Raw genomic sequence first — 25,835 nt, 5'->3', positions numbered from 1 at the left:
GGGGGGGGGGGGGGGCGTGATTTCTTGGAAATGTTTCGAGTTCGACTGGACTCGAGTCAAGACAACATGGCCGCTGTGTATATCCTTCCTCTAGCTGTCCTGTTCTTCCTTCTGCTTCTCTTTCGTTTATCATTCACGGTTCTTTTCCTGGTGCCCTCTGTCGACTGCTTAAAACACCGAGTCATCATAGAAAAATGTGGGAATATAACATTTTCACAGGATGTAAAAAACGTGTTGGATTTGAGTGGAACAATACTCGAAAGCGGAAGTACTTTTCTCTACATATTGACCATCCTTTTCTGGAGCCGATTTTCAAGCTGTAATTTTATCAGTGCTTTGTATCGTCTGCCAATCTTCTGGTTCTGGTCAATTATGATAGTTTTTACTTTCCTTTCTGTCGCGTCTCTTGATTTCTCCAAGGACAAGATCGTTACAGGCATTGGAGTAAGTTTACTGCTCGAAATATCAACGTTGACCTTGTTTTGCTGTGCTCTCAAGTTTATTGAGAAAATTACAGTCAAACGACACCTTGAAAGACTACTTCGTTCAAAGCATGAACTGGCTGTTTTCACTTATTACCTGTATATGTCGACCCTGTGGTCGTATTTATTGCGGAATCTGAGTCTATTTACCTACGATACAACGGTCCTGGTCGGTAAAATTAAGCGACCGGCCAAGTTCGACCACATTGATAAACTGCTTCTTTTCATGAATATTGCAACGAGGGGAAGCTTTGTGGAGTTCTTTTATTCTCTGATATTTAGAAAACCAAAGATACCCGTCGTGTGCCAAAACGTAGAGAACGCTAGGGCATATGATCAGTATGGTCCAGTCGGAGTGACGGATCCTTCTGGGATTACGCAGCCGTTGATGAGCTGGTTGTCGCCGATGGAAGAATCCATGCGGGAGGCACAGATCAGACAATCATGATCTTCACACCGTTTTGTCTAGGATAAAACGATAGCCATCGTATCTGGTGGTGGTGGTGATATAATCATGGTGTCGCGGACTTATGGTGGATTCCGGATTCCAAAACTTTTATATTGCGGATTCCGGATTCCATATTGTTAATTTTCAGATACTTTCTCTGAAAATCATATTTGATATACTTGCCAGTATAAGTAGAATCGTCTATCAATTAAATCCGCATCCGATGACAGATATTCTTGGTGGACATATTACACAGTGGAGGAGGGGCTACATCGGTTCAGTCTAGGTCGAGGCGATAGCATTTGAGTGTATACTTTGAATTTCAAAGTAGTGGATTCCGGATTCCAAAAGGGTGGATTCCGGATTCCATTATAAACTGGATTCCGGATTCCAATGCCTGGATTCCGGATTCCGGATTCCAAAGCCTAAAATTTCGTGGATTCCGGATTCCCTTACATGGGGCGCATGGTGATGATGTTGTTTTTGTTGATGATGAAGATCATTAGTGATGGTGATGTTGGCGATAATAATGATGTTGATGTAGATAAATAAATAAAGCTAAATCACAGTCTAGAAAACTGTAGCTCTTTGAACTGCATCATTCATCATCGTTTCTATATTCTCAAAACGGATCCTAAAACAAAATAGTGAACATAGCCAACGGAGCGTAGTAGCAACTCGTATTTCAAATGCGCATGCGTGGTCAACCCAGACAATGCTACAGGTATTGAATAAAATTCTACCTTCACTTTTATAACTTTTGCAGTTTTTCGGGACAGCTTCGTTAACTCTTGGCAGTTATAACTTTTTTCCTCCCAAAAATTTAATTTCCATTACATGAGGCCAGAAAATCTTTTTTCCCTAATTAATGTAACTCATTTCCATGCATTCATTCCAAATAACACTTGATCCAATAGTTTATAAAAAACTCTGTCACCTGCGTTTAGCAACAATGTTCGCTAATTGTTCCTTAGTGTGGCTTAACGGTTAAAAATGGATTAAAAATATTAACTTTTTTTTCCAAAAAGCATTCAATTAAAAAATTTAGTTTGAAATGATATCATTTTCTCAATATTTTGAATGCATTTTTTAATAACACCGATGAATCGCATTCACTAAAACGGATGTAGTTGTAAAATGCCCAGGTACACAAAAACGTTAACGGCAAACGAATAGCAAAGCGCGGGTAATGGGCGTTTTGATGTCATTCGGAGTATGGTTTTTTTGTTTTCTGGTTTTGATTGATACCAAAATCATGTAATTAATGAATAATAAATAAAACCGTAGAAAATACTTCAAAGTTTTTTAACGAAAAAACGTAACTCAAGTTTGTGCCACTTTTATCAAATATTTTTTCCCAAGGATTTTTTATTTCCTTTGAAGTGCCGAAACAAATCCACCATTTTTGCTTCCAGATTCCTGTTTTGAAGATGACGTAACTCTGGAGCATGCGCTATACGCTTACAATCGTTTTCACTTCATTAGGCACAGTGTTATTGTTCGAAAGTTTAATGAAGTTAGCTGTTGCTAAAAATATGCCATTTATGTCATAGTGATCTAAATTTGATATTTTAACAGGTAGCTTTAGATATATCGTTTATTACTGAACAGGGCTACGAGCAGACTAATATCACCATTCAAGGTACGTTTTCTACTTCGTATAAAATTTGGCATCACGTGTCCGTAGAGGTTTTTGGGTCAGTTTCTCTCTTAAGTCGTGGGGTTTAGTCGAGTTTTTGTTGAAAACAGAAAAGATGAAGAATGAATGCCCTTGTCTCTGCGCCAATATAGCTAGCGTATTTTGACCTAACAATGAACGGTTAAGATTTCGTACGGTGCTCGATTGTTTTTATTATAGGCTGGGTTGGGTTAGATTGGTCTCAGCGCATCACTAGACTGCACCTTTTAAGGGACCAAGTGCAGTATATATTATTTTTCATTTTTTTATTTTTAATTTTTATTTTTTATTTTATCTAAAGAAAATCATATTGTAAAACTTATTTTTTTCTTCCACTCCCCCACACTGTTTTTCCTTTTTGTGTGTGTGTGTTTACTTTACCGACTGGCCATCTACGGCCATACTTTCTTTCAGAAACGAAAATAAGCTGCATGATGAGTGATCCTTGCATTCGTGCTGTTGTGGTTTGGTGTCGCTCGTGGTAAATACACAGGAACAACCAAAGGATTAAAAAGAATTGTTTTAGGTCGTTGCTTCGAGTACCTTGATAGATACGCATCGTTAGGCCTGCTTGATAAGGTACCTGGACTTGAAGAGAGAGAAGCATTTTGTCAAGAGGCCTTGAAACATTTTCTCGGTGCCTTTGCTTCCAAAGACCCTTGTACGTTAATAGAACAGAACTACGAGAAATTCTTAAAATTCACCGGAGAGGTTCCCATTAATGACAAGGTACTATTTTTTTTTCTTTCGGGTTGACTGAATTCGTTTGCAGTCATTTACAGACTCTTCCCAATCGCTTCTTTTACGCTATGAAAAATAAGTCGATGCAACTATCGGGAGAACGAGCGTGTTGCTAAATAATTAGTTAGTTACTTGATGATGATGCGCGCTTGATGACGATGACGACGGCCACTAATAATAATAATAATAATAATAATAATAATAATAATAATAATAATAATATAAAGATGATGAAAATAAGAATCATAATGATTATTATGTAGTTAGCTCGGCAGTACTGATTAAGCTAATTTTAGTTAGATGGTAAATAGATCAGTATTTCAGCTCAGTTTGTTCATTTTTCAGTATATTTGCTTGCTCTCGATGTTGTCGTTTTTTGTTTTTGTTGTTGTTTTTTGCTTTTTTGTTTGCTGTTGTTTTTGTTTGTTTATTTTTTTGGTTGTTTTTGGTTGTTTGGTTTTTTTGTTTTCTTTTTTTTGTCGTTGTTGCTGTTGCTTGATGACCCGGCAACCGGTACTGATAGAAATAACCATTTTTTAATGTTTTTATTCAGATCTTGTTCTGGTCCAAGCACGAGGCTCTCTCGCGCTCGATATCCAACGATGGAAAACGAGCAATCGTATTAAGGGATACTCTGTCAGGGTAAATATTTGTTATACGAATAGGAAAGCAGTCTATTTTTAATTTTTCCATTAGTCTTTTTACGTATCCGTATACACTCAACTGAAGAATCGTTGTCGGGTTCAGAAACATAAAATGTAGAAGCTGAGACCGAAATGACACATGGGAAGTACGTTAACTAGATGCATGCTGTGACCGGCGATCTGTGGCATCATCCACTGTTTTTAATACACGTTTGGCATTCTAAACAGACTGCATGGATGGCGCAAATGAATAAATTATAATATAATTATGTCATTTCCCATGTGCCATTTCGGTCTCAGCTTTTATGTTCTATGTTTCTGAACCCGACAACAATTCTTCAATTGAGTGTATTCGTTTTCTCCGCGTTGAAACCATCGTTGTTCAAAGTGGTCTCGAGGCCTCGTTCAGTTTGGTCTCCACAAGAAATGAAGAGCTCTTGGCATATTTCACTTCTCCCGTTTTCTGATTAGGCTAAAACTGAAGTAGAAAGCTACCAAGACCGCGAAAATGGAAGTAGTCTTTAAAAGTCGGTTTCCGGTTCGAAGACCAAAAGGAACGCGGGCTCAGGGTAAGAGCATCATGTGACCGGACATGGAGAATAAATTCGCATGCAATCTCGAGAAAACAATCTGTTTTATTCGAAGAAAACAATGATGTGCGCGAGAGATTTCTTAACCCCTTCTTGAAAAAGAAGGGGCTGAGAAAGATATTTTATTTAAATTAGGGCACCTGTGTCCTTTATCTCTACCTGTTTGTTAAGTTAGCTGATTGTAAAAAAAGAAAAAAAAAAAGTTGGTTGATAAAATTCTGATTAATTTATAACTAACGTTTTCAATGTGCTCTCCGGTCACTACTTTCTGATGTATAAATCCAGGATAGGACTAGGGACTTTTAATAAGATGAATTCTTGTTAATGGGAGGTAATACCAGTGCTCTTCTATCACTACTTGTCTGAGGCATAAATGCAGGATAGGACTGTCTCAATGAATTCGAATACTGGCTTACACTTTGAACCTTCTTAGTTATCGCTCGTACCAAGTCTCTAGCATGCTTCAGACTATAAGCCTTCAGTCTTGCCTTGATCTCTTCACTGAAATAACCACAATCGATCCATTCTTCAAAGTCTGTGATAAAATCAAAAGCTGTTAGACCCTGCAAGTTTCGTGATCGCACATTAGCGCCATGTTCTATCAGCACACTTGCAGCAAACATGTTGTTGGCCTGTGTTGCGTAGAACAACGGTGAACAAAGATCCTCGTTAACAGCGTCTACATCCGCGCCAAAGCATAGAAACAGCTCCAAGACGTCCGACGCGTTGGACAATCCCGCAGTGAGATGCAGAGCCGTATTTCCCGCGGGATATGACGGGTTAACTGAAGCTCCTTGCTCTAGCAGGAAACGAATTGTTTCCATGCGTTTCGTGCAAGGGACCTGCTCTAGTAAAATCTTATGAACAAGGATGTCAGTCTCATTTTCCTTGAATTGGAAATTCTTTTCCACCAACCACGCAGCGCAATCAAGATGATCGTTTGCGATGGCCAGATGAGGTAGACTCGGAGGTGTTGTCTCATCTTCCATCTCGAGACTCAATCTAACTTTCCCTTCAGTATCAAAGAACATAAGAGCATTGATCGCGTCAATCCTTCCCTGCATAGCGCAACAATGAACAGGCATCAGTCCCCTTTCGTTCCTTATTGTCAACGGTGCTTCCTTCATCAACATTTTTTCAATGCATTCGAGATCAGTAGGCTCGCCAGTTTCTCCGTAGCATTTGACGTGCAGAGGTGTATTCCCGTCAAAGTCAACCGCATCAAGACTTGCGCCGGCTTCAAGAAGAAGATCGACAGTATCTGCATTCTTAGCTCGGTGTAAAGGCGTAGCGCCTTTGTAGTCCAACAGGTTGACTTGGAGACCCTCAGCAAATAAAGACTTGATTATTGGAATGTTACCAAAGAATGCAGCAGTATGGAGTAGAGTACTTCCACTGACGCACCTACTCTTGAGACTAGCCATGATATTCTCTTTACGATGATGCGCAGCAATGATCTCTGCCAAGCAATCCATATCACCTGCAATCAGCTTGGGAACAATCGTAGACCATTCTTTGTACTTGAGCTCTAAGAATGTCCTCAACTCGTAATGGCGCATCAGTTCAAATGCCGTCTTGCTGTTTCTGTTTCTCTTGTTCACGTCAGTTCCCCACTCGATTAATAACTGGCAGATATCTTTCTGTAGGCTTTCTGTACCCAGGAAGAATGGAGTATTAAGATGATGGTTCAACGCGTCCACTTTGGCGCCATTTTCCAGGAGGTACGTGACAATATCGATGTGTCCATGGCGACAGGCCAGATGAAGAGCAGTGTTACCAGAACTGTGTTCTCGAGAGTCAACGAACGTCTTGTCCAAGTGGAAAAACGCTACAAGTTTCTGAACAACATCAAGTTCGCCATCTTTCGCGGCTTTGAAGAGAAGTCGTTGACACTGGGACGTTGTACCAGGGAACACTTGGTAAACGAATAAAGAACCTGCCTTCAACATCTTGTTACGCGAAGAACTCTCAAAGAAAATCTCTAGCTCTGGGTACTCTGATGAATTGATGTCAACTACTTTATCTTCATCAAGTCCAAGCATTTGACGGACTGTGTTTTTTTGGTCAGCACCACCAGAAAAATCGTCATAAAACGCATTAGTATTTTTGTCTCTGATGACCAACTTACGACCCTTCCAGACGCTTTCATTGGATTTGCTGCTGTAGAAACCTGTGCCACACGTCAGGCTTAGGTTGATAACCATCTCGATGGCCAGGTCATTAATGGTGGTGTTTCGTGGTACTCTGACAATATCGAAACGTTCCACGATCTTCTTTGATACTGCAGCTCGACACTAGAATATTAAAAAAACAGGAATCATTTTATTGCACGATAGACCTTTCCCAAATTCGCTTGGATGACCCCACGAAACAATGGTTTGTATCCGAGACTGAACTTCATTCTTTTATTCATCAAGTTCAACCTCGACTTGAAACCATTGTTTCGTTACCAGTCAAACGAATTCGGGAAAGGTCTATTCATTGAATTTTTACGTCCATCCCTCTCGCCCCTCCCCGTTTTCCCTCCCCTCCTCAATCGAAGGTAAAGATTTTCAGTTCTCTGTTAGAGTCTTCTAGTCGATAGTATTCTTGCTTCTCTCTCCCTTCCCCCTTCCTCTGTCAAAAGTCATTTTTTGAAAGATGCCAATAATGGATATTGTCTAACTTACACCCCACGATTTTTCTACCTAGTGCCAAGATTTCATTCCAATAGGTTGCTATCAATAGACGTCACTTCCAGTAATACTGGACAGTATTATATGTACAGTAATCTGGAATCCAGTTTATGATGGAACCGGAATCCACCCTTTTGGAATCCAGAATCCGCACCAAGGAAGTTTTAGAATCCGGAATTCAGACCCTTGGAATCTGTAATCCAGAGTCTCGGAATCCAGATCCAGTGCTCGGAATCTGAAATCCACCATAGGTTCGGACTCCCTTACATGGGGCGAACCTTACCCCCTCTGAGGGTCCAAGAATCAATTGAAGTTGCCCAGTACTTAAAAGCTTAAGTAGGGAATTTGTAATATATGATTTGTAATCATTCTAGAGAGAACGAACTAGGATGGCCAAACTATAAACATCTACCCCCTCCTCCTATAAGACATTTTTCCTGAATGCAAAGTCAGTATAAATCTATCATTATGTCTTAAACATCTGTTTACATTGATTGAGCCCATAGAGGTACTATAGGAGAAATGTAGTCCCAGCCCACATATTTATCACTAAATATATCCACTAATTGCTAATTCTCATACCCCCAGCTTATACTCTTATAGACCCTTTTCCTTGATATTCACAAATCATTGCAATGGTAAAGTAAATAATGCACAACTTCAAGAATACAAACACTTTGAAATTTCCTGGACCTTCGCTGGAAGGCATGAATATTTCACACAAAATCAAGGCTAATCAAACAATGAAAAACAGAGAATTTGAAAATGGATGACTCACCTTATTTTGTATTTCAGCTACTTCCTTGATCCAAGCTGCACACTTTGTGACATCATAATTCTGTTCAATCATCTCTATCTCCTCGTCATAATCCACAATCAAGTTTTCCAGTTCTTTCTTTCTTTTCAAATCCTTCATGTTGGTGACAAATTCTGGGAACTGTTCAATCTCATCTTTCACACCAATTTTCAAGACATTCAACTCATCAAGACGCTTCAACATGGCTTTTGACTGCCGAAACTTATACCCACTCATGAAGAAAAATGCAAAGTAAGCACAGACTGACATCACATCTCCCTCCACAAGATCCTGTGAGTCAAATGGATTTGATGACTTAAACATTGCATTGGCAGTCTGAAGTGCAAGGTTGATGGTCCATCTGTCATTCAAGAGAATCTCAGTCGTGAATGTCTCTGGTACGAATGTATTAACGAGAGCACACAAAACACGGCTATCAGTAAGATCATCCAAGCTCATGATCCCCCTGGTCAGTTTTCGGCCCTCTCTGCTCAACCTTAGGTGAGCATTAACCATGTCAAGGATGCAATACTCTGGTGAAGGGAAATTTTTAGACCTTCTTCGCTTTATCATGTCATCAGATCTTTCAGTTATCGTTGGACTTGGTGAAGGTTCTGGAGTTTCAACTGGAGTCCGTCTCAGAGATTTTGATCCAAAACCAAGCAAAATGTCCTTTTCTATTTTATGAGTTGGTGTCTTAGGGGGAGGGGGTGGGGGCGTCCATGAAAAAGGCTTAGATACAAGAATTGCCCCACTTTCTTTCTGGAGAAATTCTGATCTTTCCCATACGTACCAGATATCATGGCACACTAGACACCAAAGAAGATCAAATACCTGCTCAGCTGACCTCATTGCAAACATTCTTGAATCAACAAACGTGTTCTTTGGTATGATCTGTGTAGCTTTGAGCTCCTTAACAATCCACTCAACTCTAGTTGTCTTCTGTTGTTGAGTGAGTCCCTCAAAACTTTGTAGCTTTTCAAACGGTCTTCCGGTCATGCTTTCCAATAAAACTTTCATATTATACCCCTTTAGTAAGTCAGTCAGTACATTATGCATAAAATGGCCAGAAGATGCCAGGCGTAAGTTTATCCAGGCTGTAAAGCCATTAATACGAGTGCGTAATGACATATTTACTGTCTAAGATTTTCTCGTTAGATCCAACTTTCTAAAAAAAGTCGTATAAAGTCTGAACTCCTAGAACTTGAAGATCTTGATAGGTTTGAGACAAGAAACATTCTATTAGCAATACGAACTGCAAAGGCATGAAGAATTTGTAGAAAACTTCAGGTTTTTTGTGTATAGATGATATTGTTTTACTTGGCAACGAGAAGTCGGCGAGTATAAACAAACCAATAGGTCCCAATTAAATCAAATTAAGAAGTTCTATAAATGATCCAATAATACTCATGTGAAGCTGAAATGCTGTTGGTACATTGTAAAACATAAGTTCAGGTCCATGAGTTGTAATCACCAAATGATTGCTCGAGATATGAAACCACACGATCCTTGTGTGTCCGCCATTTTGTATCTTCGAAGGGATTTCATGGATAATTTATGCAGGAATTTGTTCCAGTCTCCTCATGCATGATGTGACTTACGATTCGTTTCGTTTCGTTCTTTCGTTTTTTATTTCGTTCCTTTCTTCCTTCCTTCTTTTTTCTTTTTTCTTTCTTTCTGTCTTTCTGTGTCCTTTGCTTCTCCCTTTTTATCTCAATAACTTTATTTCGTTTCTTTATTTCTCTCTTTTTCTTTTTCTTTATTTGCATTTGTTCTTTCTTTCTGTTGAAGGTGGTTTATAAACTGTCGTTCTGTATAAAGTATCCTAATTATATTTCTCGTTTTTCTACGCTCCTCACAACAGACCTGAGTGAGCCATCAATCCTTTTGTCAATATAGTGAACAATTTTTTTCCAGTGGGGAGAAAGCCGAGAGAAGGTAAACTTTAACGCAACTCAGGTCTGTCCAGTTTCTACCTTATTTAGCGTCCAAAGTATTCATATCTTTCATCTAATATGGCGGTTGTGGTCACAGGAACACCTCTTATGATGAACGTTTCTTTATTATGATTACATTTTTATTTATTTCCTTTTTAGGTATCTTACGACAGATTTGGCCTGGTGTGGAGAGGTCCCTGGTACCCCGAATCCAAACCCTGATGGTATCAACTTTAAAGCCTGCCCTGTGTGTAGCCCTAAAAAGGAACCTTTTGAGGTCTACTGGGGGGCTGCTTCTGCCTGGGTAAGCAGTTCATTAGGGAATCGTAAAACGATGATCCAAACCCGATTTATTGCCAAAAAAACTAATGTAATTTTGTTTGCCAACAGTTTGCAAAAAGAGCGAAGGGCATCGTCCATCACCTCGTCAATGGCGCTGTTGGTACGGTACCACCAAATGTCGCATACCACGACGAGACGTATGTTATATAAAAAAACTTATACTACTCACGGGTCACGTGTCCTACTCGTCTTGCAAGCGCACCGAGAAAATAACGACCCGAATAACTTTAAAAAATAACTGTAAAAATTTTTTCATGCAGGTTTTTCTACTTGCACGAGCTTCCAAATATCCCCAAGGATGAAGTAACTGAATTCCGATTGATCGTTGCTAACGAGCCTCAGAAAGCCGTGCAGTAAGTATCCTGTGATAAATTTGTATAAAAAGAAGTAGTGATGCTAATTGCTTAAACTGGACACCATAACAGTTCTTTCTGAAATATCCTTAGAGCAGTTTTCGAAATGAGTGGGAAACGTAAAAACCAGTTAAGAACCTATTCAGCCTGAATTCTCACCAAATATATAAGAACCACTACAACCTGACTTAAAAAAAATAGTGTCTATGTTTGGCAGTTTTTCACTTTATTTTCTTACTACGCGTAACTATGCCTTAACATTAAAATGGTCAGTATCTATATTATTCATCAATCACACCTCAGGTTAGATACATACGTTTATACGGTACGGTTATGGTTCCCACTTATTGATGGTTTTCAACCATTCCCAATAGAATTAAATAACAAAAGACACGGTGGCCATGTTGGAGGATATAACAAAAGAATTCATTGACAATTCTTTTGTTAAGTTCCTCCAACATGGCCGCCGTGAAAACCATCAATACGAGATGACAGCCAGAGAGTAAGCTTATGACGCATAACTATATTTTAATTCCAGCGAAACATGTGGTACAGGAACAATACAGAAGCTTGAAAATGAGCTCAAAAAGGAGTTGGGTAAAGCTCCTGTTTGTGTCGTCAATCCCGCGTAAGTAAAACGCGACCAAGCGTAATAAATATGACCGCCTGGTCCACAGGAAGCCCGAGCTATCTAGTACCTACGTTGGTATAAACCAATCACATGTATTTATATTACAAATACCTGCTTTAGAATAGTTCGTATTCTAACATAACCTAAGTGTATGATGATTGGCTTGAAAACTATGGAAAACCATTTTGACGGTTCTCGGTTACTGTACTGGCGCATTCTCGTTCCCAGGGCCTGCACTATTGCCTTTCGCGCGTTGCCTTCCGCTGGCGGGCAATAGCGCAGGCTCTGGGAACAACGAGAATGTTTTTAAGTCAGTACCCTATCATTCACATTTATTCTACATCGACTTTTTTCGCTTTTCTTTTTAATTTTTGCTTTTCTCTAAATTTTCTTGTCAATCCTTTACATCAATAGCATGGTGATGCATATAATGTGCGCAGACAAGCCGAATGCCCCAGAGTGTGTCAAACCAATCGCGGACACTGGTGGCAAGCATTACTGAGCAAGAGAAAGAACGTTCTGGGCTCACTGTATTCGCTTACCGTTACTCCTTCATACACAGGAATCCCATGATACACGTTTCATGATCATGGCACGGTACGCTCGTATAATACAGCTGAAATAATTTGTTATTGCCAAATTCAAAAACGTTAAAGAGTTAAACTAAGAAAAGAAGATTAACCGTAACCGTAAAAAAGGAGCCAAAGCATTTTGAAATATTTTTAAATATATATATATATATATATATGGTAAAGTATAAAGTAATAAAACTCTGTATAATTGAGGCGTGGACTATCTCATAATTCATATCTCGGCTCGAAGTTAGTTTACGAAACTTAGTTTTATATTCTCATTCTCAATCTCTCTTATTCAGTTGAGAAACGGCGAAATCGATTTCTTCGCAATCTGAGGTTAGCTGCTCTGCAAAGATGAAGTAGACGTCAATTATCAATTCTTCTGACGAATCAACTTCAAAATAGAGGAGTTCGTAATCGCAGACGACCAAGAGCATGGGTCTACCCTCGTCCTCAATTCTGGTTTGAACAACTTCTAAACTGGCCAGAATCAAGATCATATTTGGCGGGAACACTTCAGAATTAACAGAAACACGTTTAATTTCATTTGTGGTATTGTTGGTCCAGATATGAGCAAGCACGACACAATTTTTCGTCAAGCAATCTCAGTAGAGAAGCGAGTACACGATTGCTTTATGGCGGCTAGCTACTGGCAACTCTTATCGAACGATAGGACAAACATTTGGAATTGGACGTGCCACGGCAATGTTAAAAAAGAAAAACAAGAGAAACGTACCCACAATAGCACAGAAAAAGCCCGGGGGGGTGGGGGGGTACTCCCATATATGAACTATGCGGGGATGATCCGCTGAACAGGGTATGGTTTTTCGAGCTTCTTGTCATAAACAGGGTATGCAATTTCACTCAAGGTCCAAATTCTTCCTGAGTTTCTTGTCATATTCAGGATTTCTACTTTCGTATTGACCGAAACTGGTTACCATGGTCGTAAAAAATTGATACGTGAGATGACATGATAATTGAAACAGGAACTCAGTGCAATTAATTATATCTTTTGTCATAAGCAGGGTCTACAAATACGATTTTTTTTTGTCATAAACAGGGTACCCCTTTCAGAATCCCAGCGAACACCCCTACCCAAATTCTGGCGGAGTACTCCCCCCGGGAGAAATAATTAGGATAGACCAAGAGACAGAGCCCACGTTCTTCCCTCTGGTGCTTTTCAAGTTAGTCTAGATAAACATTTTGACAGCAAATTGTCGAATGGTGAGCTCTGATTGGTCACGGCCGGCAATAGTCCAACTTAAGCCATCTTTTTAGGTCGCTTATCAAAGGTGTCATTTCCGGAGTTGAAGCAACTAAACTCGGTTTTTTTTTGCGTGTAAACTGTTGACTTAGTACTGGAAAATTTGGTCGGCGCTGATAGCTAGTGGTCATAGGGTCAGTCAATTATATGCTAAGGTCATTGAAGGATGGTTTGTGTTTTTAATCACTCGAGACTCACTGATCTTTGTCAATGTCACGAAAAGGCCACAACGAGCCAATGGGGGGGAGGGGGTTCAACTGTGCTAGCTTTGTGCTGTTTCACTTTATTTTGAACAAAAATAAGCAGAACTTACAATGTTATTTTGTAAATATTCCCTTATTTTTTTTACACTACAAGGTGGCTCAGGGATGGGAGTGGGATTGGAGTAGACATCACGTTTCACTCGTTATTTTACATTAATTCACACGTCACGTATGATGGAGAAAACAAACTTTTAAAAATTCTTAGAAAACGTACTGGAATGCATTCATTGCCAAGCGTCTTTCACCGTACTGACCAAATACGCAGTATACGAGATTGGTGTCATTACTCATACCGGGGCCTGTCATTACGCACTACATTCACGCGTCACGTGTCACAACCCTATCTGCCGCCCTGAACGTTATGCAAATAATCCCGCAAAGATTCCATCATCTCATTAGTCGGTTTCGCTACAGGCTTCTATTCAAACTCAGTGTGTGAAATTATTAATCTTGACAGCTTTCAAACAGGTAAGAACAGGAAAGAGTAAATATTACAGCTTGAATATCAAATTTACTTGCATTAGTTTTGATTGCAGTTCACATAATGTTTTGCTGGTCGTTGAGTACATTTTTTTAGTACATTTTAGCTTACGTGCCTGATCTTTGATCCAGTTATCCTCTGTTTAGTAATATTATGTAATTAGAAGTTTGAGAGAAACTTCTCCTAGGAGCTTTCTTTTCCTTTTCGTAGGAGAATAATGGAGGCTTAGATATTGGTAGTCGACCGTTTTAAATCAGTCATGTAAAGTAGGCTTATATAATTTACAGGTAATCGTCACTTGTTCGATTCAAAACGCCGTAGGCAAAGTTACATAGTTTATATTCGCATTTGATTCAAGAAAGATGTGCATTCGATTTAGTTATTAACGTACGAATTATGAGAATTACGTTTTGCTTATCAAATGGATTACCATTCATTAACGTTCATGCCCATTTATGTTGAATGCCCACATCCAAGACCTTGTTTTTCGATCGCTTTCTCTTTCAGAAATACCTTGAAAATTTAGTGCTTTAGTTTATATCAAATGCAGTTTTAGTTTATACAAGGGTGAGAGATAAGCTTGTAAGATAATGCTTATGGCATTTTATACTCGTTTTGGGTGAACAAATTCCATATGAACACTGGTTTCAAATGCTTCAAAACAGAGGGAGGAAATGCCATGGAAGAAAACAACACATCAAAAAGCTCAACTTACATATGCAGTTTTGTTGCATAACAATTAGATGAAGATAACATGTTGTGTGTCAACAGAGGATGAGAAATTAGAGAGATTCATGATCAGTGAGGAGGCTTTCATTTATTAGCACATGGGGGGGGGGGGGGGGGGCAGCAACATTGTAGGAGGGTTATGTTATCAGGGAATGTGCCACTCCTAATTAATCTCCTTGAAAACTCCTTGAATTTATGCTTTGATGATACTTGCATGGTTCTGAAAATGATATAGTCAGAAAGATTGGACAATCTGAGAAAGTCTGCCATGTGTCGCCATGTGCAACCACTGTGTAAAACCTTGGCATAGTTAGCTGAACCTACTCCTTGAAAATATATTGTTGGGTCCTTGTATACTCCTCGAATAGTCCTTGAATTTTAAGTGATTACCTGAGCACGAACCCTAAGTTGGTGGGTGGGGTGGGGTGGGGGGGGGGGAGGGGGAGGGGGGGGCTATCACATAATTATTGCAGGTTGAGAAATTATTCTCATTTTTTCATCTATTGGCCAAGGACAAAATGGTGGTGAAAATGATGTCTTTTTAACGGTAATCTCATTTGGAAATGCTTGTTTTTTTTTGTGTGTGTGTGTTTTTGTTTTTGTGTCATGACATGGTTTATTGAGTAAATATTATAGCCTGCGTCACATCTGGAATTTTCTTCATAATATGAAAAAAATTCCGGATGTGAGGCAGGCTATAAATATTAATGAAATAAAAAATAATAAAGAGTTATATCTTTTATTTCATTTTATGGAATCTGATTTAAATGAAGACTCGCTGTCTTGGTAAATATTCCCTGATATTCATTTTGCCTTCGGCGAATAATTGCTAAATATTCACTGCTCAGTTACATTTATTGAACAATAAAACATTTATTGAATCCTGTTTTGATAATATCCAGAATTATTAAAGTAAAGCCACCTCGAGCTTGAACATGTAGAGGTCATTAATAACTTTATTTTTGGATTCTTGATTTCATTATTCGATTAGAACATTTATAATTGAAAACGAATTTTCAAAGCCTAGCATATACAAAAGCCAATCATATATGCAACTGAAATGAAAGAGCAACTTTTTGTGCAAGAAATATGTAATATTAATGACTTATCTTCTGTTTCTGCTATAAATAAGAGCCCACGAGCCAAGTTAATCAAATTTTCAAACTATTATTTTTTGAATACAAAATTCAATAATGAATGTTAGAATCTAATACTGAAATCAAGAATCCAAAAGTATAGTCATTAACTGACCTCAACGTGTTCATGCATAAGGTGGTTTAACTGTAATGTCAAAGTATTAAAGTATTATTGGCCGAAGCTATACCTCATCCAATAATGATATCGTTCATTACAAATCCAACCAGCAGTCTACTACTTGCTGGCATCTATATAATTGAGCCGCACTGTAAGAGTAATTTAAAGCACAATGGGGAGCATTTCCCTTATAATGCTTACAAACCTGCATTATTATCATTATCATACTCACTATTCCAGAATGTTTATTAAGGTTTTCATAGGCACTGCATGGCAAAACAAAAAAGTTGTCTCCTTTGGAGAATATAACCTAATTTTCATGCAAATACATTAATTGGGTGGATGTTATTTTTATTTACTTGCCTTTCTCCCAGTGTGATGTGTTTTGTTGGATTGCACTAATTTCTGGTTGGCAAAAGACAGACAGACAGACTTTTTTATTCGGTATCGAGTATTAGAATTTACATAGACATTTTACCCGAATACACGTATGAAGGCTATAATTGTTGCTTTATAGTAATTTCTATTATGTTATAATAAATTCGCCTATTTAACCTATCTAGTATAGTTCCCTAGCCGAGGCTGGAGTTTCCGCGCATAGCAAAACTACAGTTTATCTTGCGCGGTAGCTCCAGTCTCGGCTAGCTAGGAACTATTATTCTTGGTCACTGAATGGAGTATTGCTTTATTATTCATGGAATGTCATGCATTTTAATTAACGCTTTTGTTGTGTGTTTATTAATTTAGCTCCATGAACTCGCTTGTGGACACCATAAACTTTTGGCACAGATAATTGAAAGATTAGTAGCAAAGTTGCAAGAATGGCGATAAGTTTCCAGAATGAAACCTTTTGTGCGAAGTGGTGTAGCTGTAGTCGACTCTATCAACGAATGAAAAAAGATTTACTCCTAATTCTTATAATCATTGGTGCAGCTCTAGGATTTTTGATAGGAGCGTTAGTAAACGCTCCTGTAAATGCAATCGTTGACCCTGAAGAACGCCAAACTACTATCATGCTCATAGGTTTCCCCGGTGAGTTGCTCATGAGCATGCTACAAATGGTAATTCTGCCCTTAATTGTCGCTAGTCTGATCACTGCTTTAGCGGCGTTAGATTCTACAGCTTCGGGAAAAGTTGGCCGAAGAGCAATGCTGTTTTACTTGACGACAACCCTTTCTGCTGCTGTCCTTGGTATGGCTTTAGTTTCAATCATTCAACCAGGGAAAACAGACCGACCTGATGGAGAGAAAACCACTTCTACGCCGTATAGGATTCTGGATTCGTTTCTAGACTTATTAAGGTAATTAAATCGTCTGGTTGTCGTTTGATAATCATTGAATATTGATAGATATTTATACCCGGGTTGTATAATAATCGGAAATATTACATCGATATAATATATTGTTTTCGCCATTTCTTTCCTATGAAAATCTTTAGACAAGTCTTTTATTAGCTTGTTTTTTTAATCCAAACGTTTTCAGAAAAGTCCGGATTTTTAGGATTATTGAGGTCAATACTGAAGTAACTGTTAGATCCTGATTAATTATTCTATACACCGCCCTTCGTTTTTCACGGCTTCCAAGACGACTGAGAATTTGCCGTTCGTAGTCTTTTTTCTTTCTTTTCCAAAACACATCATTCGTTCATGTAATATTCTATCTTGCCAGCTTAAAATATCCATCATAGTTCTATTAATTCATTCATTAATTCTACATGGTGGGGTTTATTAAACATTACATAATCCCTTATTCTTGCGTGGTAAAGAATGGATTTAGTCACTGATCCAGAAACTTGTAAAATGCATCCAATGGATAGATGCTCCAATATCTTCACTGTATTTTATAACAATCGGTTATTCTATTTAATGACATTCGCAAAACCCTTTTGAGGATATGGGAAGATTTAAGTAAAAAGAAAAAGGGCTAGGGACTCGAAAAAAAACTATGCTTTTTCTTCTTCGATCTCAGGAGAATAAAAATATCAAAGACATGATATCTTTCCATAAATTTGTCCAAAATGGCAGCTTTGACTTCATATGAAAACAACGTAAGTTCTCCCTCTCTTCCTGAGAAAAAAGACGAATGAGCGAGTGTTGGCTACTGTGCACCACTGTAGCACAACATATCTTGTGAATATTTTACATAACTTCCAGTATGTCCCTGTTTTGTGTCGTGCAATTTTTGTCAAGTTCACGTGGATGCCGGGGTATGTCAGTTTACAGCTCAAACTCGGTACAGACAGCAGTGTAATGTTACAGTACGCAACAGATCCAGTCTGGACCTCCGGATCGACTTGTTATAATTGATCCTTGTTTTTTACAACTAAGTACAACTAAGGCAGAGCCACAGGTTTGCTAGACTTTCCTTAGTTTGTGTGGCCGTCAGTAGGAATTCCTTACTCTTCCATTGCCCTTACTTAGGTCTTCACCTTCAAGTCATGACAACCCGAAATACAACCTCGGCCTTTTTTTCACAATTAAGTACAAGATTCCAGAAAGAGCCAAATGGCTCGTCCTCTCATAACAATGTATTCTAAGCTGAGATTCTATTTACAGCACGTATTTACACGACTTCAAAATTTGGTGGTTTTGAATTAGATTCCTAAAGTTTCTTTATTTGCACTCATGATATATACTTTATAGTTTTCAATAACAAAATAGATGATAAATTAACAAGTAAAATATAGATAGCGAGTAAGAGAGCCTGATGCTCAGGTAAGAGGTACAAAAACGGTAAATAGAGAGTTTTAGATTTACGTTCACGGCAAACGTGAAACGTCAGTTGACCAGTAAAAAATTCTTTTAAATTACTGAAAAAGAATCGCAAAAAAGTGCAAGTAGTAGAAAAACAAAAGAATATTTGCGCTTGGTGAGAAGGTTTGTAAATAGTAAAGTAAAATACAGGAAAACTATGAAAACGTGGTCACGTTTGCCGTTTGCGGGGAGAAAAAAAAGTCAATCTAAAACTCTCTAATAAGCTCACACCCCAGATAAGCCCTCCCCTCTAATGCGCCCCAGTCCAAAAGCACTGAAATAGATAAAGCCCCAAGGTGGCGAAACAGAGGAAATAGAGTATTTGCTGAGCGTTGACTTGGCAGATCAATTTAGGTAGACATAATATATAAAGTTCGCCACTTGGGGCAGGAAATTACTTAACCCACAAAGCAAAGTTCCATTATAGGGGAGTACTCGTGACTGACAAGTTTCCTTTACGTCCTCAGTGGTTCTCTTATGTGCCGAGGCACGTGAAAGTCTAACCTTTTGTAGATGAAATTACAATGACAGCACCTTCCGAGACCAAGTTAGCCAGCCAGGTGGCGATTAACTATATAGTATTCACTGTTTTAAAATTATTATTTTAAGATTTCTTTGTATTGATATTTGTTCACCTATTTCCAGGGGTCTCTTTCCAAGTAATCTTGTCGAGGCTACATTACGCCAGGTAAATTTTGGGTATTTTTGACCCTCGACTTTAGCTTAAATATTAATAGTGTCGAACTTTATGGACCCGTGCATAAGCATATATGGTTCGAATAGCCCCCTTCACAGTTCCCTGCGCCATCTTGAAATGTAGCCGTACCTTTGCATGGAAACAAGACGAACGGTGAGCTTGCAATGATAGAGACGTGAATAATTGTTCAAGGTGTTAAAGAAGGTCTCTATCATTGCACGCTCACCGTTCGTCTCGCTTGGATGCAAAGGTACGGCTACCTTTCAAGATGGCGCAGGGAACTGTGAAGGGGAATATTGGGTCTTCATTACGACAGGAGGAAAATTGAACTGGGGGAGGGGTAGGGCGTTGCTTATTGTTGTTCAATTCAAGCAATCAGTTAGCCGTGCCGTGACTTATATCAGCCCAGAGGTTGTTTCAGGGTTCGATCTGTGAGTTAGCCATGCCCTGACATAGATCAGCCCAGAGGTTGTTTCAGGATTCGACCTGTGTGTTAGCCGAGCCCTGACTTTGATCTGCCCAAAGTTGTTTTGGGGTTTGATAAAATTGATAATATCTGTTTGTTTCGACAGAAAAAGACGGCTTACACATCAGTACAAGCCAAGTACGACAAGTACAACAACACGGTAGACGTATCCAAACTACCAATCAACGAGACCATAACCATATTTAGTAATGGTACTCACAATATCACGACCATCAGTCGTCTTGTCTATCCAGCATCTAAGACCATTCCGAGCGGTACCCGAATGACACCGGGAATGAATGTACTTGGAATCGCCTTCTTTTCCATTATATTTGGATACGTTTTGGGGGAAATGGGAGAGAAAGGACAAGTGATGAAAGATTTTTTCAAGATTCTAAATGACATTGTCATGAAAATTGTCTTTATTATCATGTGGTAAGAAAGGGGAATGCTTTTTACTTCGCCCAAAAACAGGACCGCATTTCTTATTCGCTTCACGCTACACTAATATGGCACCATATTGGAGGTATTTGACAAAAGAGTTCTCATTACCTTCATTTGTTTTAACCACTAACATGGCCGCCACGAAGACATCCTTGTCTTTTACCTCTCCTATCGGAAAAGGTTGTAAAAACCATCAATATATTTTAAAAATTATATTGCTTCGAGAGTGAGAAACGAAGATTCCCGAAAGTTTTTTTAAAATAGATGTTACTATCAGAATACGATTAAAGTAAGCCTGTGTGCAGACCAAATTTTACTGCCCGTTAAGTTAAGTTGGGTCTGCACAAAGGCTGGACATTAGGGGCTGGCTCTTAATTGGACAGGACAGGGTGCCATACCTCATTTCAAACGATCTTCTTATCTCTAGCCGATTACTAGTCACGTGATTCGTTGAAAGGGATTGTCGCTTCATCCCCTTTCCCTCTTCCCCCTAATAATAGCTCCTGTTCGGTATCAAAAATCAGAGGTTTTTTTATTATATTCAAGTATTTGATGGTTTTTAATTACTTTCCAACCAACAGGTACGCTCCTATTGGTATTTGTAGTCTTATAGCCACTCGCGTAGCTGCCATGGATGATATTCCTAAGGCTCTTAACATGTTAGCACTGTTCATAGTTACCGTACTCAGCGGGCTGACCATCCACGGGATGATAGTTCTACCACTCATGTACCTGGTCGTCACCAGGAAGAATCCTTATCATTTCATCGCTGGCATGAGGGACGCCTTGTTAACAGCATTCGGAATCAGCTCCAGGTATGGACATGGATAATCTCCTACGCAGCCACTATTAGTGTCGTCACGCAAAATAATGTTACCATGGTAGCACTTCGGACGTTGTCATGGCTTCAAGTCATTGAATAGACGTTTTTAGGCAATGGGTAGTAGGTGCAAAAAAGGAAGGCTCAAATGTCCACGTTGGACAACATTGACCTACTTTCAGTCGCTATGACAACATTTAACTCTCTCTCTAAGTCCAGTTACCGTGTCACCATCTAACTTCCAGTTACCAGGAAAACGATGTATTGTGTCGGAAGACTAATGTCAAACAACCAGGATAACTGGGCTTCAGAGACAACACAAGGCTTTCACTTATTGAAGTAAACAAGGGCCAAAATCTTAGTGGGGAATGAAATTCAATTTCTGCATTCTGATAATATATATTTTTTAGCTCTGCAACTCTTCCAACTACAATCCGTTGCGTGGAAGAGAATAACAAGATCGATTCTCGAATCAGCAAGTTTGTTCTTCCACTGGGCGCCACCATTAATATGGACGGGGGAGCTTTGTACGAGGCCATATCAGCCATTTTCATAGCTCAGCTTAGTAATATAGAGTTATCGCCTGCAATGTTTGTAGCAACATGGTAAGTAAAAAACCTTACAATAATACTGCAAACCAAGCGTACCAAGATACCCAAGGGGATGGGTAGATCTTTTGCTGTCCCCATGAACTCAAGACATCCAAAGAGATGTGTGTAGCTTTTACTTTCCCCTGGACCCAAGAAACCCAAGAGGATGGGTTGACCTTTACTGTCTATGGACGGAAGACACTCAAGAAGATGGGTAGACCTTTTACTGTCCCCAGGGGGCCCAAGACACTTGAGTAATAGAAATAGGTGGACCTTTTGCTATCGAGAACCAAGACCTCTTGGGAGATGTGTAGACCTTTGCTGTTCCATAGTCCCAAGAAGATGGGTAGACCTTTTACTGTCCCCAGGGGGCCCAAGACCCTTAAGTAATAAAATGGGTAGACCTTTTGCTGCCCCCAGGGGAGACCCAAGACCCTTAAGTAATAAAATGGGTGAACCTTTTGCTACCCCCAGGGGAGACCCAAGACCCTTAAGTAATAAAATGGGTAGACCTTTTGCTGCCCCCAGTGGAGACCCAAGACCCTTAAGTAATAAAATGGGTAGACCTTTTGCTACCCCCAGGGGAGACCCAAGACACTTAAGTAATAAAATGGGTGGACCTTTTGCTTTCGAGAACCAAGAACACTTTGGAAAATGTGTAGACATTTTGCTGTTCTATTGACCCAAGAAGATGGGTAGACCTTTTGCTGCCTCCAGGGGAGACCCAAGACACTTAAGTAATAAAATGGGTGGACCTTTTGCTTTCGAGAACCAAGAACACTTTGGAAATGTGTAGACATTTTGCTGTTCCATAGACCCAAGAAGATGGGCAGACATTTTGCTGTCCCCAGGGGAGACCCAAGACACTTAAGTAATAAAATGGGTGGACCTTTTGCTTTTGAGAACCAAGAACACTTTGGAAACGTGTAGACCTTTTGCTGCCCTGTGGTCCTAAGTCATCTGAGATAATGGTTTTTGTTTTTAAAAATCTTTTAGTGTCACCGCTACAGCCGTTTCTATAGGTGCAGCAGGTATACCTTCAGCAGGAAACGTAATGACCATTATTGTCCTGCAAGCCGTCAACCTCCCATTGGAAAATATTGGGCTTCTCATGGCAGTCGATTGGTTCCTGTAAGTAAAAAGAGATTATTCAATAAAATGAAACTTCTGGTAGATGTGGGAGAAACGTCGTTAAAAGATATAAGATATAAGATAAGGAAGGGAGATTGGGTGGGGGGGGGGGGGGGGGGGGGGACTAGGCAAAAATGTACAAGATAGAAGTGGGAGATTACATTTTTGGGTACAATCAACACCATATAAGGTATGGTGAACAAACAGTGTTTGTAAATAATAAACGCAAATAATGAATGGTCTTAATTACTGAAATGATGCCATACTTTTTTCTACGTTTAGTGATCGTTTCCGTACCACTGTGAACGTTCTCGGAGACTCTATCGGAACCGGCATTGTAGCACATCTATCACGTGACGATCTAACAGTGGTTGACCATCATCCGGTGGGACAGGACTACGTCATTGACAAAGATGGTCTTTTGGACAATAACCAAGAGGAAAACATTGTCATGACGACCATGTAATGACTTTAACAAGACAAACGTATGTATATCATCGACACAGATAGCTTTTTAGGATCCGAGCCAAAGAATCATGTAGTACAGTTAGCAAGACAAGCATGCACATGTCGTTGTCATGGTGACATTCATGTGAGTGACTCAGTTTTAAAACTGTTCTAAGCCAGATTTACTTAGCAAATATTTATACATCAACTTGAAATTACAATGCTACAGTTTCTTTTGCAGTTCCGTAACGTTTCATACTGAGTTTTTCCATCGTTTAGACACTAAGTTTATGTTTGCGAAGATCTTGGCTCTTCAACGAGGCTAAGCCTGAGCCTGCAATCAATACAAAAACACTCGTATTCTTCAATCTCTAAGAGTCTTAGGCTGATATTTAACCTTTTTTGAGAACTCTAGAAGTAAGATTCTTTGCTGAAGATAAATTAATATTTTAATACTTAATCTAGGTAAGATAATAGATTGTGAAGTCACAAAACCCGTGAAATAGATGTTAGACGAATACACATTAGTAGACCCTAATTCCATTGTTTTCTTTTGTATCTTTTTGACTAGAGTGAAGTCACTAAACCCGTGCAATAGATATTAGACTAATATACATTAGTAGACCCTAATTCCATTGTTTTCTTTTGTGTCTTTTTGACTATCACATGTTGACTAGTATTTTTTATTTCACGGGTAAGTACCTTCACTCTAGTGCGCTTTTTGAATTGTATTTATGGGGTATTGTGTATTATCAATTTCCTGGGGTTTAACGAGTCTTATCACTGTGTTATCACTGTGTTACAGACAAGACATAAGACAAGGTATTACTTCCAATGAAGTAAACATTAGGAATTATTTCGTTAAAAAATTTAACTATGTATCCGCATTGAGTATAGAATACTGAGTAGTCAGCGGCATGCCTGTGGGCTCAATATAGTTCCCAGTGCCTTCTCTGTTCATGACGTCAATACTTATGGGAATATGAGTGAGTGTAAGTGAAAGCGACTCAATTCAGTTCATTGTGTATTAGGTTTACGGTATCACGTTGCGGATACCTTATTGGATGAAATGTTTTGGTTGAGAAAGAGATGCTTTTGATCTAGTCAACCTGCGTTTTTGTTTACTTTTTTATTTTGATTTAGTGTTCTTGTTTTTGTTTGTTTGTTGGTTTTTTTTTTTTGTTTTTTTGGTTTTTTTTTGTTTTTTTTTCAAATTTGTAGATTTTGTAAATTGTAATTAAACACAAGTAACTACGTTACTGAATAAACAAATACAATTTCCAATTCCTACTCGTTTTCATTCGCTTTTCTTGCTTTTATTTTTTATTTTTTTACTTCATTTTTTTTCTAGATCGTGGAAGTCGTTGGGTTTGCCTAGAGGGAGACTGGGGGCGATCCCCTTTTGCACTCCAGTTTTCTTGTTTCCATTTTGGGTCACCACAACAGCCCCATGAAAAAGGAAGGAAAAAAAAAAAGAATGCATAATAGATCACTTATATCTCTATGTTCGCCCATCTCGATATATATGAAAAACAGGCTTGGATTACTCAAATACAGGAAAATCTATCCATATCGGAACTCAAGATTTTTTCGTCAGAGAAGCACCGACAGTGTTTTGGAATTTTTTGAGACTATTTTCTTGTGACATTCTTGTTTCACTCAGACCTCTTTCATTTGACACTTTAATATGACATTTAGACTATGCTTGAGCAATCATATGCATGTGCTTAGATTAGCATGGAGTATGAATTACATCAGGGGGGGGGGGGGGAGGGGGGAGATGGGCAAAAAACCCCAAAAAAATCGAGCACCGCTTAAAGAGTGAAAAAAAATCGTGCATAAGAAAAGTGCCAGAAAAAAATTCCGGCACAAAATAAATTGCCCAACCCCCACCCCCCCCCCCTCAAAAAATTTAATGTTCCGTCCCTATATGGTTGGCCAAATGTTGCAAAATTCAACAGCATGTATATTTATATTCAACAAAATATAATTACATTCAACAATAAAATTGTGTTCAAATTCAACCTTCGTTATTCATATTCAACACTTATATTTGCATTCAACTACAAAATTGTGTTCAAATTCTACCTTCGTTATTTATGTTCAGCACATCATATCTATTCAACTTCAATGATACATATTTCTATTCAAGGCTGCCTTCGTTTATCTATACACATTATATAATTCGGCATGCAACAACAACTTGTATCCAACTTCAACCTTCGATTTATGTTCAAGATCAAGACCTAAATACTCGTTCAAGACTTCTTACGTAAGTTCCCGGACATTGGCGAATATTCATTCAACAAAAATTGCTCTAGCCTCTCCTCCCTTAAATATGCCCGCCATCTTGGATTCTGCACTGAAGGGGTGGTACTCGGTGGAACTGACGCTTGCTCGGCCCGCTCTGTCTTCTGGGTAAAATCCAAGATGGCTGTCATCGGACCCAGTCCATCCTGAACGATACTCGTCCAAAATGGCGGATAATTTGACGGAACAGTTTATTGATTGCTTTAGTGATATTTTAGAATTGCTTAGTTATTGCGAGGAGAAGGAAAACTGTACTAGTAAGCCTTTAATTGAATCTACCATTAATCGATTGGAA

The 25,835-nt window shown here is 38.9% G+C and overlaps 4 protein-coding genes across 4 annotated transcripts; 3 read left to right on the top strand and 1 right to left on the bottom strand.

Annotated features, from left to right (window-relative positions):
* The first annotated feature begins 45 nt into the window (after positions 1–45).
* Positions 46–2,223, top strand: LOC116291722 (uncharacterized). Its single transcript, XM_031698931.2, has one exon. It carries the CDS (start codon positions 67–69, stop codon positions 928–930), a length of 864 nt encoding a protein of 287 aa, XP_031554791.2. The 5' UTR covers positions 46–66; the 3' UTR covers positions 931–2,223.
* LOC116291709 (ADP-ribosyl cyclase/cyclic ADP-ribose hydrolase) lies at positions 1,646–12,101 on the top strand. Its single transcript, XM_089026049.1, has 9 exons — positions 1,646–1,654; positions 2,509–2,572; positions 3,048–3,337; positions 3,903–3,991; positions 10,151–10,295; positions 10,382–10,470; positions 10,594–10,686; positions 11,225–11,314; positions 11,732–12,101. The coding sequence occupies exons 1-9, from the start codon at positions 1,646–1,648 to the stop codon at positions 11,817–11,819; spliced, it is 957 nt and encodes a 318-aa protein (XP_088882175.1). The 3' UTR covers positions 11,820–12,101.
* Positions 4,611–9,614, bottom strand: LOC116291708 (uncharacterized). Its single transcript, XM_031698919.2, has 2 exons — positions 8,037–9,614; positions 4,611–6,877 (listed from the first exon to the last, which is right to left on the bottom strand). The coding sequence occupies exons 1-2, from the start codon at positions 9,183–9,185 to the stop codon at positions 4,886–4,888; spliced, it is 3,141 nt and encodes a 1,046-aa protein (XP_031554779.2). The 5' UTR covers positions 9,186–9,614; the 3' UTR covers positions 4,611–4,885.
* A 1,700-nt stretch (positions 12,102–13,801) lies between the features above and the next one.
* On the top strand, positions 13,802–24,970 carry LOC116291701 (excitatory amino acid transporter 3). The gene is made up of 8 exons (XM_031698911.2): positions 13,802–13,887; positions 16,631–17,183; positions 19,281–19,323; positions 19,905–20,233; positions 20,824–21,057; positions 21,473–21,667; positions 22,649–22,783; positions 23,066–24,970. The coding sequence occupies exons 2-8, from the start codon at positions 16,705–16,707 to the stop codon at positions 23,247–23,249; spliced, it is 1,599 nt and encodes a 532-aa protein (XP_031554771.2). The 5' UTR covers positions 13,802–13,887; positions 16,631–16,704; the 3' UTR covers positions 23,250–24,970.
* Positions 24,971–25,835: the final 865 nt, after the last annotated feature.

Source organism: Actinia tenebrosa, unplaced genomic scaffold, assembly GCF_029948245.1.
Source record: "Actinia tenebrosa isolate PJP-AT-01 unplaced genomic scaffold, QUT_ActTen_1.0 PGA_scaffold0__85_contigs__length_37466705, whole genome shotgun sequence".
Classification (NCBI taxonomy): domain Eukaryota; kingdom Metazoa; phylum Cnidaria; class Anthozoa; order Actiniaria; family Actiniidae; genus Actinia; species Actinia tenebrosa.
Note: the sequence above shows the minus strand (reverse complement) of the source record. Positions and strands in the feature narration are given on the sequence as shown.

Excerpts from the sequence above, each read along its gene's own strand:
- LOC116291708 (XM_031698919.2), bottom strand. The coding sequence starts at position 9,185 with ATGTCATTACGCACTCGTATTAATGGCTTTACAGCCTGGATAAACTTA. Across the intron at positions 6,878-8,036 it reads TAGCTGAAATACAAAATAAG|TGTCGAGCTGCAGTATCAAA; the intron begins GTGAGTCATCCA and ends TTAATATTCTAG.
- LOC116291709 (XM_089026049.1), top strand. Across the intron at positions 10,296-10,381 it reads GGGGGGCTGCTTCTGCCTGG|TTTGCAAAAAGAGCGAAGGG; the intron begins GTAAGCAGTTCA and ends GTTTGCCAACAG. Across the intron at positions 11,315-11,731 it reads GTTTGTGTCGTCAATCCCGC|CATGGTGATGCATATAATGT; the intron begins GTAAGTAAAACG and ends TTACATCAATAG.
- LOC116291722 (XM_031698931.2), top strand. The coding sequence starts at position 67 with ATGGCCGCTGTGTATATCCTTCCTCTAGCTGTCCTGTTCTTCCTTCTG.
- LOC116291701 (XM_031698911.2), top strand. The coding sequence starts at position 16,705 with ATGGCGATAAGTTTCCAGAATGAAACCTTTTGTGCGAAGTGGTGTAGC. Across the intron at positions 21,058-21,472 it reads GCATTCGGAATCAGCTCCAG|CTCTGCAACTCTTCCAACTA; the intron begins GTATGGACATGG and ends TATATTTTTTAG. Across the intron at positions 21,668-22,648 it reads GCAATGTTTGTAGCAACATG|TGTCACCGCTACAGCCGTTT; the intron begins GTAAGTAAAAAA and ends AAAATCTTTTAG.